This window comes from Trachypithecus francoisi, unplaced genomic scaffold (genome assembly GCF_009764315.1).
Source record: "Trachypithecus francoisi isolate TF-2019V2 unplaced genomic scaffold, Tfra_2.0 Lachesis_group20, whole genome shotgun sequence".
Classification (NCBI taxonomy): domain Eukaryota; kingdom Metazoa; phylum Chordata; class Mammalia; order Primates; family Cercopithecidae; genus Trachypithecus; species Trachypithecus francoisi.
The window spans coordinates 21,344,613-21,360,443 of NW_022681466.1; the positions used below are offsets into that span (position 1 = coordinate 21,344,613).

At 42.8% G+C, this 15,831-nt stretch overlaps 1 protein-coding gene across 1 annotated transcript in view; it reads left to right on the forward strand.

Annotated features, from left to right (window-relative positions):
- The first annotated feature begins 223 nt into the window (after positions 1 to 223).
- The window catches only part of FBXO47 (F-box protein 47), a 28,297-nt gene continuing 12,689 nt past the window's right edge, over positions 224 to 15,831 (forward strand). The window contains exons 1-5 of the mRNA XM_033183227.1: positions 224 to 469; positions 1,227 to 1,397; positions 7,626 to 7,702; positions 10,944 to 11,021; positions 14,175 to 14,283. Of these exons, the coding sequence (XP_033039118.1) occupies positions 289 to 469; positions 1,227 to 1,397; positions 7,626 to 7,702; positions 10,944 to 11,021; positions 14,175 to 14,283 (616 nt within the window). The 5' untranslated portion in view covers positions 224 to 288. The remainder of the gene's footprint in view (positions 470 to 1,226; positions 1,398 to 7,625; positions 7,703 to 10,943; positions 11,022 to 14,174; positions 14,284 to 15,831) is intronic.

The following is a 15,831-nucleotide window of genomic DNA, read 5'->3' on the forward strand; positions in this document are numbered from 1 at the left end:
GAGGCTGAGGCAGAAGAACCACTTGAACCCAGGAGGCGGAGGTTGCAGCGAGCTGAGATTACGCCATTGCACTCCAGCCTGGGCAACAGAGCAAGACTCTGTCTCAAAAAAAAACAAAACAAAAATCTTTTGTAAATACGGAGAAACAGCTATTGCATATCATACTATCAACCTCTTTGTTAAAAAAAAAAAAAAAAAAAAAACTCTTCCTTGCTTTAATTTCCTTTCTTTCTTGTCTCTTGTACTTTGTTTTTCTGACCAGGATAAATTTATGAGACAAGAAGAAGAATGGCATCCAGAATAAATACCAATTTCACTTTGATTCCCAACCAGAAACTTAGACGTAGTAATCGTCAAACCAGCTGTTATTCCAAGACCCTTGGCTCAGGCTTTCAACCCATATCAACATTTGGATATTTTAAAGCCTTACCATTGGAAATATTCCAGATAATTTTAAAATATTTGTCAGGTAAGGTTTGGGAACTTATGAATAGCCTACAAAAGACACTAGACTATTTTAATTTTTCCCAAGAACTAGTTTGTCATCATGGGCCATGCTAAAATGTTAATGACATTCATGTTAAGTGTTTATTTTCTAAAGTTTCATTATTGTCAGATAAGGAGTACAATGAGAAAGCACAATACTTGTTATTATTATTATTATTATTTTGAGATGGAGTTTTGCTCTTGTTGCCCAGGCTGGAGTGCAATGGTGTAATCTCAGCTCACCACAACCTCCACTTCCCAGGTTCAAGCTATTCTCCTGCCTCAGCCTCCCGAGTAGCTGGCATGCGCCATCATGCCTGGCTAATTTTGTATTTTTGGTAGAAACAGAGTTTCCCCATGTTGGTCAGTCTGGTCTCGAACTCCCGACCTCAGGTGATCCGCCTGCCTTGGCCTCCCAAAGTGCTGAGATTACAGGCGTGAGTCACGCGCCTAGCCCTGTTAATTTTTTAAATCTTCCTTTGAACACAGCAATGCTTAAACTCTTGAAAACGTGCCTGTAATTATGACATAGTACCTTGATTGGTAAATCCAAACATGTTTCTAATTCATTGAGAACTGGATTTGAAACAATTTTAAGATTTTTCCCTTTTTTCCCAATGAGATGATGATGGTGATAGTGATGATGATTTAGTTAACCTATAAGTTAATAGACTGTGTTAATAGTGATGTTCTTGCATTTAAGCCATTGATACATACACATATATATTTCTTTTTGGTAGTGAAGGATATCAGCATGCTAAGCATGGTGTCCAAAACAGTCAGCCAACACATTATTAATTATCTCTCAACCTCATCAGGAAGCAAAAGACTTTTACTACAGGACTTTCATAACCTTGAACTGCCTGACAGGAGACAAGACTCTGCTATACTGGAGCACTACAGATCTCTAGGTAACTTATGTAATGAGAATTGCAACAAGTAAAGAACTGTGCTTAATTAAGAGAAACTTAGTATACAATTCTGTAAGGCCAGTAGGAAATGGAATATATTCCAAAATGTGCCTGTTTCTATGACGCTTTTATTCTTTAGTGTGAGAACACTCCCTTAACCAGTTATCTTTAAAGGTGAGAAAATGCATTTTGATGTAAAGTGTCAATTCTTGTGATTTCATATAGATACAGCGTCACCTATGCTTAACGTCTAGTGGCTTATTAGTTTAGGAAATTGATGTATTTTCTATGTGTCACTTCCTGTAGATCGAATGAGTTTTATCTCTTTACCTCTTTTCCCTTTCAACCATAATCTAGTCCTTAAAAATAGAAATTTAAACACATTATTATGGAAGATTATTTATCCTCTCACCAGAAACTGTGGTTTTTTAAGTACATTTAGTAAGTCATTAAGCTATAATTAAACTGACCTTATCAAAGCAAATTCTGTATAATCTTTCTTCCTTAATTTATAATCATTTATGTTTTTTACTCCATTCATTGATTTCATTGTCCCTGAGAGTGCTGAAGTAAAATTCTAGTTTTGACTTGACTAATAACACCGATTTAATTATGAAACCACTTTATAATTCATCAAAGCATGGCAATAAAACCAAATATCAAGATGGTGTGATTTAAATAAAGGCGTAACAGTAAGTTAAGTGAATACTGCCTTTTAGTAGTCCAAGGATGCTTAGATTTAAGATAATAAGAGTGTGTGGATATGTAAATACATCAAAATGTATTTGATGATTACCTGTGTATTTGAATAAGACCAAATGATAGAAAAGAATGTGATCTGATTACAGTGTCGTTGGTTTCAGTATTTATGATTAGGCTTACTAAAGCCTGTAACAGAATATGGAAACTACTTTTTCCTACTTCTCATTATAAATGTAATTTTTCAGCTGGCCACAGTGGCTCACACCTGTATTCCCAGAACTTTGAGAGGCCAAGGCCGGCAGATCACCTGAGGTCAGGAGTTCAAGACTACTCTGGCCAACATGGCGAAACCCTGTCTCTACTAAAGATACAAAAATTAGCTGGGCATGGTGGCACATGCCTATAGTCCCAGCTACTTAGGACGCTGAGGCAGGACAATTGCTTGAACCCAGGAAATGGAGGTTGCAGTGAGCTGAGGTCACGCCACTGCACTCCAGCCTAGGTGACAAAGCGAGACTCCAACTCAAAAAAAAAAAAAAAGAAAAAGAATTATTTTTAGTTCATCATTAGTTGTAGAGGAAGTGGTACCTGGGTAATACGGTAGAGCTTATACTTTGGTTTTGATCTGAAAGAAATATTTCTCCCTGATCAAGTCTCAATTGCTTAAACTAACAAAAACACTAAGATGATTACATGTGTAATTCATTAAAAAGTACAAATATGTATTGATCTTAATAGCTTTTTAAAATGGTTTTATTCATGTAATGATTTCAACTTTCTATTTAATTTTGATGCAAACACTTCATTTATGACTAATTCTTTAAGTAAATGTTTGATATACTTACCATTTTCTCATGTTGTCATTCTTACCTGATCTGTTATTGTTTTCACCATTTTTTTTTTTGAGATGGAATCTTGCAGTGTTGCCCAGGCTGGCCTGTACTCCTGGGCACAATCGATCCTCCTGCCTCAGTCTCCTGAGTATCTGAAACTACAGGCATGTGTGACTGTATCCAGCTTATTTTCAGACATTAAAATAAGATTTTCAGAATGCTGTGCTTTGGGCCGGGCTCAGTGGCTCATGCCTGTAATCCCAGCACTTTGGGAAGCCAAGGTGGGAGGATCGCTTGAGCCCAGGAGTTCAAGACCAGCCTGGGCAACATAGGGAGATCCCATTTCTACAAAAAATTAAAAAATTATCTGGGCATGGCGGCCCAGCTGAAAGCTGAAAAGTCATGAGATTCAGGTATATATTTTCTTTTTTTTTTTTTTTTTTTTTTTTTGAGACGGAGTCTCGCTCTGTTGCCCAGGCTGGAGTGCAGTGGCCGGATCTCAGCTCACTGCAAGCTCCGCCTCCCGAGTTTACACCATTCTCCTGCCTCAGCCTCCCGAGTAGCTGGGACTACAGGCGCCCGCCACCTCGCCTGGCTAGTTTTTTTTGTATTTTTTAGTAGAGACGGGGTTTCACCGTGTTAGCCAGGATGGTCTCGATCTCCTGACCTCGTGATCCGCCCGTCTCAGCCTCCCAAAGTGCTGGGATTACAGGCTTGAGCCACCGCACCCGGCCCAGGTATATATTTTCTTATCATAAATCTTATTTTTAGTTTGAGGACATTTGCCCTCATAGGAATGTTAACAATGTATTGCCATTTTAGGAAAATAGAACGTTTAAAGTTAGAGGAAACAAATTAGAGGACAAAACCTGTTGTCCCAGCTACTCAGGAGGCTGAGGTGGGAGGATTACTTGAGCCCCAAAGGTCGAAGCTGCAGTGAGTCGATTTTGTTTTTTTTTTTTTTGTTTTTTTGTTTTTTTGAGACGGAGTCTCGCTCTGTCGCCCAGGCTGGAGTGCAGTGGCCGGATCTCAGCTCACTGCAAGCTCCGCCTCCCGGGTTTACGCCATTCTCCTGCCTCAGCCTCCTGGGTAGCTGGGACTACAGGCACCCGCCACCTCGCCCGGCTAGTTTTTTGTATTTTTTAGTAGAGACGGGGTTTCACTGGGTTAGCCAGGATGGTCTCGATCTCCTGACCTTGTGATCCGCCCATCTCGGCCTCCCAAAGTGCTGCGATTACAGGCTTGAGCCACCGCGCCCGGCCGAGTCGATTTTGAAAATGCATTCCGGCCTTGGCAACAGAGTGAGACCCTGTCTCATATTCATACACACACACACACACACACACACACACACAATGCTTTGAAGAATTTTTTTTTTTTTTTGAGGCAGTCTCACTCTGTCACTTAGACTGGAGTGCAGTGGCACAACCTTGGCTCACTGCAACCTCCGCCTCCTGGGTTCAAGTGATTCTTGTGCCTCAGCATCTCCAGTAACTGGGATTACAGGCATGCACCACCATGCCTAGCTAATTTTTGTATTAGTAGAGACAGGGTTTCACTATGTTGACCAGGCTGGTCTCGAACTCTGTCCTCAAGTGATCTGCCCTCCTCAGCCTCCCAAAGTGCTGGGATTACAGGTGTGAGCCACCGTACTCAGCCAATTGTAAGTTTTAATTTGCTTCTTCATGTAAAACAGAGCACTATCACAAGAATAGAAAACCAAACGCCGCATGTTCTCACTCATAGGTGGGAACTGAACAATGAGATCACTTGGACTCAGGAAGGGGAGCATCACACACCGGGGCCTATCATGGGGAGGGGGGAAGGGGGAGGGATTGCATTGGGAGTTATACCTGATGTAAATGACGAGTTGATGGGTGCTGACGAGTTGATGGGTGCAGCACACCAACATGGCACAAGTATGCATATGTAACAAACCTGCACCTTATGCACATGTACCCTAGAACTTAAAGTATAATAATAATAATAGGCCGGGCGCGGTGGCTCAAGCCTGTAATCCCAGCACTTTGGGAGGCCGAGGCGGGCGGATCACAAGGTCAGGAGATCGAGACCATCCTGGCTAACACGGTGAAACCCCGTCTCTACTAAAAAATACAAAAAACTAGCCGGGCGAGGTGGCGGGCGCCTGTAGTCCCAGCTCCTCGGGAGGCTGAGGCAGGAGAATGGCGTGAACCCGGGAGGCGGAGCTTGCAGTGAGCTGAGATCCGGCCACTGGACTCCAGCCTGGGCGGAAGAGCGAGACTCCGTCTCAAAAAAAAAAAATAATAATAATAATAATAATAATAATAATAATAATAATAATAAATAAATAAAAAATAAAAAAACAGAGCAGATGGCCAATGTAGAAAGAACATTACATCTGACTCTATTTAGGGAAGAACTTTGAAAAAGTTAGTCTCTAAAGGGTCTAGCAGAGCACCTGTGGTTTTCTTTTGTTTTGTTTTTTTTTTTTAAACAGCCAGTATTGGATTTTATGGTAAGTTCTGATCCTTAAAAATAGGAGTTTTATATTAGGCAATCAGCATACCAAAATAAGGCTGGATGCAGTCACACGTGCCTGTAGTCCCAGATACTCAGGAGGCTGAGGCAGGAGGATAAATTGTGCCCAGGAGTAGAATTCTGAGAATTAATGCCTAGAATTCCTTAGTTATGATATGCTGTGAAATTGGATACCAAAGCATGAAAGGGAAAGAACTCAGCTTAAAAACTAAACACTGAAAAATGTTTTTTTTCCTTTTCCCTTAGTTGTCAAGTATGAAAAATGTCTTATATACAAAAATAAAGAGAGTTCATTTTTTTTTTTTTTTTTTTTTTGAGACGGAGTCTCGCTCTGTCGCCCAGGCTGGAGTGCAGTGGCCGGATCTCAGCTCACTGCAAGCTCCGCCTCCCAGGTTTACGCCATTCTCCTGCCTCAGCCTCCCAAGTAGCTGGGACTACAGGCGCCCGCCAAGTCGTCCGGCTAGTTTTTTGTATTTTTTAGTAGAGACGGGGTTTCGCCGTGTTAGCTAGGTTGGTCTCGATCTCCTGACCTCGCGATCCACCCGTCTCGGCCTCCCAAAGTGCTGGAATTGCAGGCTTGAGCCACCGCGCCCGGTCGAGGGTTTGTGTTTAAAACTCAATTCTGTTCATGTGTTACTCAAACATAGCAACTTCTAAAAATAAGTTAGATTTCTATAGATTCTTCAGAATTATGTAAAGTAATTATAATCTTATGTAAAAAAGTAAATACAGAGAAGATGAAAGCAGAAAAACGTCATGAGGTTCAGGTATATATTTTTCTACCATATATCTTTTATTTAGTTTGAGGACATTTGCCCTCATAGGAATATTAACAATGTATTACCATTTTAGGAAAATAGAACGTTTAAAGTTAGAGGAAACAAATCATACACTTCCTGTCACTGTAGCTCACGTTACCTATCTCACTGAGAAATTGAGGTTTTTTTTCTTTTTAAAGTATCTGTACACAAAATCCTATACATTCTTAGCATGCAAGTCCCATAAAAGGATATCTTAGAAGGAATAAGTGGATATTTCATCCTAACTGGATACTTTCTGTGGAAAAAAAGAAAAAATCTAGCCTCTGAAGTGCTTATGACTTTAATTTTTGTATTTGGAGAGAGGGATACAAAACCTGTTTTCTCAGCCCAATGCAATTTAATCCCAGTGCTTTTTGTGAGGCCAAGGTAGAAGGATTACTTGAGCCCAGGAATTCAAGACCAGCCTGGGCAACAAAGCAAGACCCCGTCTCTACGAAAAAAATGTTTTTTAAAAAATTAGCTGGGCTTGGGCTGGGCACGGTGGCTCACACCTGTAATCCCAGCACTTTGGGAGGCTGAGGCAGGCAGATCATGAGGTCAAGACATCGAGACCATCCTGGCCAACATGGTGAAACCTCGTCTCTAAAAATACATAAATGAGCTGGGCATGGCGGTGTGCACTTGTAGTCCCAGCTACTCAGGAGACTGAGGCAGAATAATCACTTGAACCCAGGAGGTGGAGGTTGCAGTAAGCAGAGATCGCGCCACTGCACTTCATCCTGGCGACAGAGCGAGATCCTGTATCAAGAAAAATAAAATTAGCTGGGCTTGGTGGCACATGCCTGTGGTCCTAGTTATTGGGAGGCTGAAGTGGGAGGATCACTTGAGCCCAGAAGATCAAGACTGCAGTAAGTCATGATGGCATGCCACTGTACTTCAGCCTGGGTGACCTTGTCTCAAAAAAAAAAATCTGTTTTCTCATTCTTTCCATGTTTTAGATTAACAACTCTTAAAACATTTTCCTTTGTGGATATGGATACGAGGTTAATGTCAAGAGATGCTGAAATCTGTTTTCTATGGAATAAAGGCAAAATAAAATTTCTCTAGCGTGTCTTTATTATTGTATCTTTTATACTCTATGTATTTTTCTGTGTGTCCTATAGAAGCAATGTAACAATTTTTTGCAAGATTTTATGCCAAGGCCTCTTAGATGAGCATCAGAGTCACTTGTTAAATACCATAAATGGAAAGTGTTTTGCACCCTTCCTCTCAAACTTTCTCTTAAAAACCGTATCAACTCATAGTCCACTGTGATATACCATACTTGACTTTCAGGAAACATTATTCTGTGCTCTATTGATATTCTTAATTGTATTGTTGTCATTTTTTCTTACGTCTCTTTACTTTCTTAGGTCTACTGTTTAAAAGATGCACATTGCTGCTACCCACCAAGGAAAGGCTAAAGTACATTCACAAGATACTCACAGAAGTAAGATCATACTTCTAAATTAGTTTACAATCTTGATTTCCAGTAAAGATATTATATTATTATCTCATGCTCATTTTACTCTGTATTAGTAGAATTTCATGAATTAGCACTAAAAAATTGATTTATGGCCGGGCGCGGTGGCTCACGCCTGTAATCCCAGCTCTCAGGGAGGCAGAGGCGGGAGGATAGCTTGAGCCCAGGAGTTCGAGACCTGCCTGGGTATACAGCGAGACCCCGTTCTCCACAAAAAGGAAAAAAAAAAAAAATTGATTTATGATAGTCTAATACTTTACCAAGTACTTAGAGATTATATAATGTCAAAATGTAGTAGTCTTTCACTTATAAAACCATTTTCATATATAACTAAGCACATCATTCAAGTTTATTAGGTTTCTCAGAGTATAAAGTGTATTTTGCACCACCTACAAATCCTAAGGAAGTTTTAAAGTAGAGATTTAGATATTGTATTAAAGTGAAATAATTTCTGAATGTTGAAATTTTATTGTTTAAATGTATAGAAACATAGGAAAGTGTTTTTAATATATAAAACAACAAACATTTTATGATAATAGACTTGGAAATGTGTATCAATATGTTTGGGCATAGTCTCTTTATAAGACTTTCATATACAGGCCGGGCGCGGTGGCTCAAGCCTGTAATCCCAGCACTTTGGGAGGCCGAGACGGGCGGATCACGAGGTCAGGAGATCGAGACCATCCTGGCGAACACAGTGAAACCCCGTCTCTACTAAAAATACAAAAAACTAGCCGGGCGAGGTGGCGGGCGCCTGTAGTCCCAGCTACTCGGGAGGCTGAGGCAGGAGAATGGCGTAAACCCGGGAGGCGGAGCTTGCAGTGAGCTGAGATCCGGCCACTGCACTCCAGCCTGGGCGACAGAGCAAGACTCCGTCTCAACAACAACAAAAAAAAGACTTTCATATACAAATCCAAGCATACATCCAACTCTGATGGTTCAGTTCAACACTCAGTGGTATCTACTCTTTCTGACACACTGACTTTTTCTTTTTTCTTTTTTTTTTTTTTTTTTTGTTGAGACAGAGTCTCGCTCTTGTCACCCAGACTGGAGTGCAGCGGCGTGATCTCGGCTCACTGCAACCTCCACCTCCTGGGTTCAAGCTATTCTCCTGCCTCAGCCTCCAGAATAGCTGGGATTACAGTCACCCACCACCATGCCTGGCTAATTTTTGTACTTTTAGTAGAGACGGGGTTTTGTCCTGTTGAACAGTCTGGTCTTGAACTCCTGACCTCAGACGATCTGCCCACCTTGGCCTCCCAAAGTGCTGGGATTACAAGCATGAGCCACCTTGCCTTGCCAACTTTTTCGTGTCAGCATTTACATTGAGTTCTGGTCTGTATTATTATTGCAGTTTCCCAGATGACCTTTCTGTCATCCAATTCATTACTCCCCAAACCATTCTGTATGCTGAATCAAGATTACTCTTCCCAAAGCATCACATTCATAAATATGTTTTTTTTTTTTTTTTCTTGAGACAGAGTCTCACTCTGTCGCCTAGGCTGGAGTGCAGTGGCACTATCATGACTCACTGCAACCTCCGCCTCTTAGGTTCAAGCAGTTCTCCTGCCTTGGCCTCCCGAGTAGCTGGGATTACAGGCGTGTGCCACCACGCCTGGCTAATTTTTTTTTTTTTTTTTTTTTTGGAGATGGAGTCTCGCTCTGCTGCCCAGGCTGGAGTGCAGTGGCACGATCTCAGCTCACTGCAACCTCTGCCTCCCAGGTTCAAGTGATTCTCCTGCCTCAGCATCCCAAGTAGCTGGGATTATAGGCATGTGCCCCCATGCCCAGTTAATTTTTGTATTTTTAGTAGAGACAGAGTTTCACCGTGTTGGTCAGGCTGATCTCGAACTCCTGACCTCGTGGTCTGCCCACCTCGGCCTCCCAAAGTGCTGGGATTACAGGCGTGAGCCACAGCACCCAGCCAATTTTTTGTATTTTTAGTAGAGGCGGGGTTTCACTGTGTTAGAATGGTCTCGATTTCCTGACCTGGTGATCCACGCCTTGGCCTCCCAAAGTGCTGGGATTACAGGCGTGAGCCACCACGCCTGGCCAACATAACTTTCTTTCTTTTTTTTTGAGATGTAGTCTCACCCTGTCACCCAGGCTGGAGTGCAGTGGCACGATCTTGGCTCACTGCAACCTCTGCCTTCCGGGTTCAAGCAATCCTCTTGTCTCAGCCTCCCAAGTAGCTGGGACTACAGGCACCTGTCACCACGCCCAACTAATTTTTGTATTTTTAGTAGAGACAGGGTTTCTCCATATTGGTCAGGCTGGTCTCAAATTCCTGACCTCAAGTGATCCACCCACCTCAGCCTCCCAAAGTATTCTGGTATTATAGGCATCAGCCACAGCGCCCAGCCTCATAACTTCTTGTACAAAACCTTTTGCAGGGCATGGTGGCTCACACCTGTAATCCTAGCACTTTGGAAGGCTGAGGCAGGTGGATCACCTGAAGTCAGGAGTTCAAGACCAGCCTGGCCAACATGGTGAAACCCCATCTCTACTAAAAGTACAAAAATTAGCCAGGCCTGGAGGTGTCTGTAATTCCAGCTACTTGGGAGGCTAAGGCATGAGAATCGCTTGAACCCAAGGGGCGGAGGCTTCAGTGAGCCGAAAATCATGCCACTGCACTCCAGCCTGGGTGACAGAGCAAGACTCCATCATAAAAAATAAAAATAAAAAATTATTGTTATTATTAAATAAATGGTGAACTTCCTGGAGAGTAGAGTCTTTTTTTTTTTTTTTTTTTTTAAGACGGAGTCTCGCTCTGTCACCAGGCTGGAGTGCCATGGCGCTGTCTCGGCTCACTGCCAGCTCCGCCTCCAGGGTTCATGCCATTCTCCTGCCTCAGCCTCCGGAGTAGCTGGGACTACAGGCGCCTGCCACCACGCCCGGCTATTTTTTGTGTATTTTTAGTAGAGACGGGGTTTCACCGTGTTAGCCAGGATGGTCTCGATCCCCTGACCTCATGATCTGCCCGCCTCGGCCTCCCAAAGTGCTGGGATTACAGGCGTCAGACACTGCGCCTGGCTGAGACTTTTATACTACTATTATAATCCCCACCTATGAAACATAATGCTGATCAGAATAGGTGCTGAAAAATTTTTTGCTTATTTCCATCAAATTTGAATGTCAAACCATTGTTCCACCATTGTCAAACTATAGTATCACCGACAAGAAGGTATTAACATTGTTCTCTTCATAGGTTTCCTGCTTTAAATTCAATGGCTGTGCAGCTCCTATGCAGTGTTTAGGATTAACATGTTACGGCATGTTTTTACAGGTACATTTTTTTTAATCAGAGAAGAAAAGGGATACCTTTGGAACTGCTAACAAATAGAATATCCAGTCTCTCTTTTCATAGGTTAATAAAATTATTATAATCTTAAAAAGAGCAAAATAAAATAAAGATTTGAGAATGTATTAATCTAATAATGTTTGCTATCTCAGATTTTTGTTTTGAATTTCTCAGTGGTCAAAAATGTTTGACATTTATTTATCCCCCAAACCATTCTATATGCTGAATGAAGGTTACTCCTCCTGAAGAATTGGTGTCCTCAAAGTTTCTACTAGTTGTAAAGATTAGAAATATGGAGTGGTGTGTGTGCATGCGTGTGTCTATATCTATCTATATAATGAGTTTAGTCTTGGGCTAGTTAAGGTGTGATATTAATAATCAGTTGTATCAATTCAAGAACATTTTGACTGATCTTTTATATTGTAAACAAAGAAGATAATAATTAGCGTTTACTCAGCTTACTATGTGCCAAACACTGTTCTAAGTAGTTTACATGTGTTGATTAATTTATTTATTTATTTATTTATTTTTTTGAGATGGAGTCTTACTCTGTCACCAAGACTGGAGTACAATGGCATGATCTCAGCTCACTGCAACCTCCGCCTCTCAGGTTCAAGTGATTCTCCTGCCTCAGCCTCCTGAGTAGCTGGGATTACAGGCGCCCGCCACCATGCCTGGCTAATTATTTGTTTGTATTTTTAGTAGAGACAGGGTTTTACCATGTTGGTCAGGCTGGTCTCGAACTCCTGACCTCAAGCAATCCACCCACCTCTGCCTCCCAAAGTAATGAGATTACAGGTGTGAGCCACCACACCCAACAACATGTATTGACTAATTTACATTTACAACAACCTTGTGAGGCAGGCACTGCACCCGTAAGAATCTTGCTGTGCTCAGCCTACCAGCCACCAACTTGTACTCACCCAGATTCCAGGGGTCTAAGCCCTCCTACTAATCCTCTTCCAAGACAGATTTTTCTTATTTAATTTTGTTTTTTACTTGTTTCTTTCTTTGGGACATGTAATACATATGTATATATTTATGTACATTTACAATGGTACACAATGTATAAAGTAAAAAGTTAGTCTCTCTCGTTGTCCACTGAGTTCTCTTCACCAGAAGTAATCAGTTATCAGTTTCTTGTATGTCCTTCCACAGGGAATAAGATTAATTTTAATTAATCATTTATTTATTTATTTTTGAGGCAGAGTCTCGCTCTGTCACCCAGGCTGGAGTGCAGTAGCACGATCTTGGCTCACTGCAGCCTCCGCCTCCCAGGTTCAAGCAATTCTCCTGCCTCAGCCTCCCGAGTAGCTGGGATTACAGGTATGCGCTACCACACCCAGCTAATTTTTTTATTTTTAGTAGAGACAAGGTTTCGCCATGTTGGTCAGGCTGGTCTCAAACTCCTGACTTCAGGTGATCCTCCCGCCTCAGCCTCCCAAAGTGCTGGGATTGCAGACATTAGCCACCACGACCAGCCAGATTAATTTTTTTTTTCTTTTTTGAGACAGAGTCTCGCTCTGTCGCCCAGGCCGGAGTGCAGTGACACAATTTCAGCTCACTGCAACCTCGGCCTCCTGGGTTCAAGTGATTCTCCGTCCTCAGCCTCCCAAGTAGCTGGGATTACAGGGGCCTGCCACCACACCTAGCTATTGTGTGTGTGTGTGTATGTGTGTGTGTGTGTGTGTATGTGTTTTTAGTAGAGACAGGGTTTCATCATGTTGGCCAGGCTGGTTTCAAACTCCTGACCTCAAGTAATCCACTTGCCTCGGCCTCCCAAAGTGCTAGGATTACAGGCGTGAGTCACTGTGCCCAGCCAATAAAAGATTTTTGGTTGTTGACATTCAAAAGTCATAAATAGCCAGGCACAGTTGCTCACACCTGTAATTCCAGCGCTTTGGGAGTCTGAGGCGGGCCAATCACCTGAGGTCAGGAGTTCAAGACCAGCCTGGCCAACATAGTAAAACCCCATCTCTGAAAAAAAAGTCATAAATAAATGCTCAGAATTGTCACGTTGAAATTGGATCATTCTCATTTATAAGCAATATCATAAATGACAACTGCGGGTGTCAAAGGGATTCTACTCTAGTCTTAAAGCCATAGCATGGTTGTAAGTCAGATATCTAAACTGTGTTCAGGGTTTTGGTTATTTGCCTCACGTTGTCAAAGTTCAGCATTCAGTACCATTTAAACCTTCTCAAACAAACAAATAAAAAAGTTCTGTCCGTTGCACTACAGCCTGGGCAACATAGTGAGATTCCATCTCAAAAAAAAAAAAAAAAGTTATCTGAAAAGATACTTCCTTTCCAACCAAAAAGAAACTGAATTTTGGAGCTTTCCAAGTTTTGTTTATGTAATTTGTTATTAATTTGATAGTTCCATAATGGGTAAAGTTGCACATCACCTTGATCATGTGCTAAAAACAGTTACACTCATAAGGCAGTAGTGACTTATGTTCTTCTTGTTGTTGTTTTTTGTTTGTTTGTTTGATAGGGAGTCTCACTGTGTTGCCCAGGTTGGAGTGCAGTGGTATGATCTCGGCTCACTGCAACCTCCACCTCCGGGAACAAGTGATTCTCCTGTCTCAGCCTCCCAAGTAGCTGGGACTACAGGTGCGTGCCACTGTGCCCAGCTAATTTTTTGTACTTTTAGTAGGGACAGGGTTTCACCATGTTAGCCAGGATGGTCTCAATCTCCTGACCTCATGATCTGCCACGTTGGCCTCCCAAAGTACTGGGATTACAAGTGTGAGCCACTGCGCCTGGCCTGTTTTGTTTGTTTGTTTGTTTTTGTGACAGAGCTTTGCTCTTGTCACCTAGGCTGGAGTGCAATGGCATGATCTCAGCTCACTGCAAGCTCCGCCTCCCAGGTTCGAGCAATTCTGACTCAGCCTCCCAAGTAACTGGGATTACACATGCCCGCCACCATGCCTGGCTAATTTTTGTACTTTTAGTAGAGACAAGGTTTTACTATGTTGTCCAGGCTAGTCTCAAACTCCTGACCACAGGTGATCCGCCCACCTTGGCCTCCCAAAGTGTTGGAATTACAGGAGTGAGCCACCACGCCTGGTGTGACTTATGGTTTGACTTGATAGTCTGAGTATCCGCAATGTTTTCTTTATTTTATTTTCCTCAGACCTTAACAGCAGGTTGGGATGAACTTGAGTGCCATCGCGTTTATAATTTCTTATGCGAACTGACTAATCTCTGCCGCAAGATGCAAATGGCTGTCTGCAGCAAACCAGGTAAAAAACTACAATTTGCATATAATTTACAGAGATTAAAATAGAAAAAATAGAGTTTTAAAAATGTAATTAGGCCGGGCGCGGTGGCTCAAGCCTGTAATCCCAGCACTTTGGGAGGCCGAGACGGGCGGATCACGAGGTCAGGAGATCGAGACCATCCTGGCTAACACAGTGAAACCCCGTCTCTACTAAAAATACAAAAACTAGCTGGGCGAGGTGGCGGGCGCCTGTAGTCCCAGCTACTCAGGAGGCTGAGGCAGGAGAATGGCGTAAACCCGGGAGGCGGAGCTTGCAGTGAGCTGAGATCTGGCCACTGCACTCCAGTCCAGGCGACAGAGCGAGACTCCACCTCAAAAAAAAAAAAAAAAAATGTAATTAAAAGTAATTTTGGCCAGGTGTGGTGGCTCATGCCTAAAATCCCAGCACTTTGGGAAGCCAAGGTGGGAGGATCACTTGAGTCCAGAAGTTCAAGAGCAGCCTAGGCAACATAGTGAGACCCTGTCTCTACAAAAAATAAAAAATTATCTGAGGCCGGGCGCAGTGGCTCACGCCTGTAATCCCAGCACTTTGGGAGGCCGAGACGGGCGGATCACAAGGTCAGGAGATCGAGACCATCCTGACTAACTCGGTGAAACCCCGTCTCTACTAAAAATACAAAAATTAGCCGGGCGCGGTGGCGGGCGCCTGTAGTCCCAGCTACACGGGAGGCTGAGGCAGGAGAATGGCGTGAACCTGGGAGGCGGAGCTTGCAGTGAGCGGAGATCGCGCCACTGCACTCCAGCCTGGGCGACAGAGCCAGACTCCATCTCAAAAAAAAAAAAATTATCTGGGCATGGTGGTGTGTGCCTATGGTCCCAGCTACTCAGGAGGCTGAGGTGAAAGGATCACTTGACCCTGGGAGGTCGAGGCTGCAGTGAGCTGTGATCGCACCACTGCACTCAGCCTGGGCAACAGAGTGAGACCCTGTCTCCATAAATAAATAAATAGTGGGCCAGGTGCCGTGGTTCACAACTGCAATCCCAACACTTTGGGAAGCCGAAGCAGAAAGATCGCTTGAGGCCAGGAGTTCAAGACCAGACTGGGCAAGACCGCAAGATCTCGTCTCTACAAAAAAATTTTAAAAAATTAGCCAGCCGTGATGGCATGTACCTGTAGTCCCAGCTACTCAGGAGGCTGAGGTGGGAGGATAGCTTGAGCCCACTAGATTGAGGCTGTACTGAGCCAAGATCAAGCCACTGCCCTCCAGCCTGGGCAACAGAGACCCCTTTTCAAAAAAAATAAAAATAAATTGTGGCATACATATATAGCAAAAGGACAAAGAAATGTAAGGGAATGATAAATACTGAATAAGACAGTGAGGTAGAAAAGCAGTATGAGATTGGAGAAAGAGGGTTTCAACTGTATTGATGATCTTTTATTCGTTAAGCTAGCTGGTAGATACAAAGGAGCTCATTATAGCATCCTGTAAACCTCTCTATATGCCAGAAATATTTCATATTTTTAAATTATGGAACCTTATATCGAGCTGTTTCACTCTGAGAAACTCCC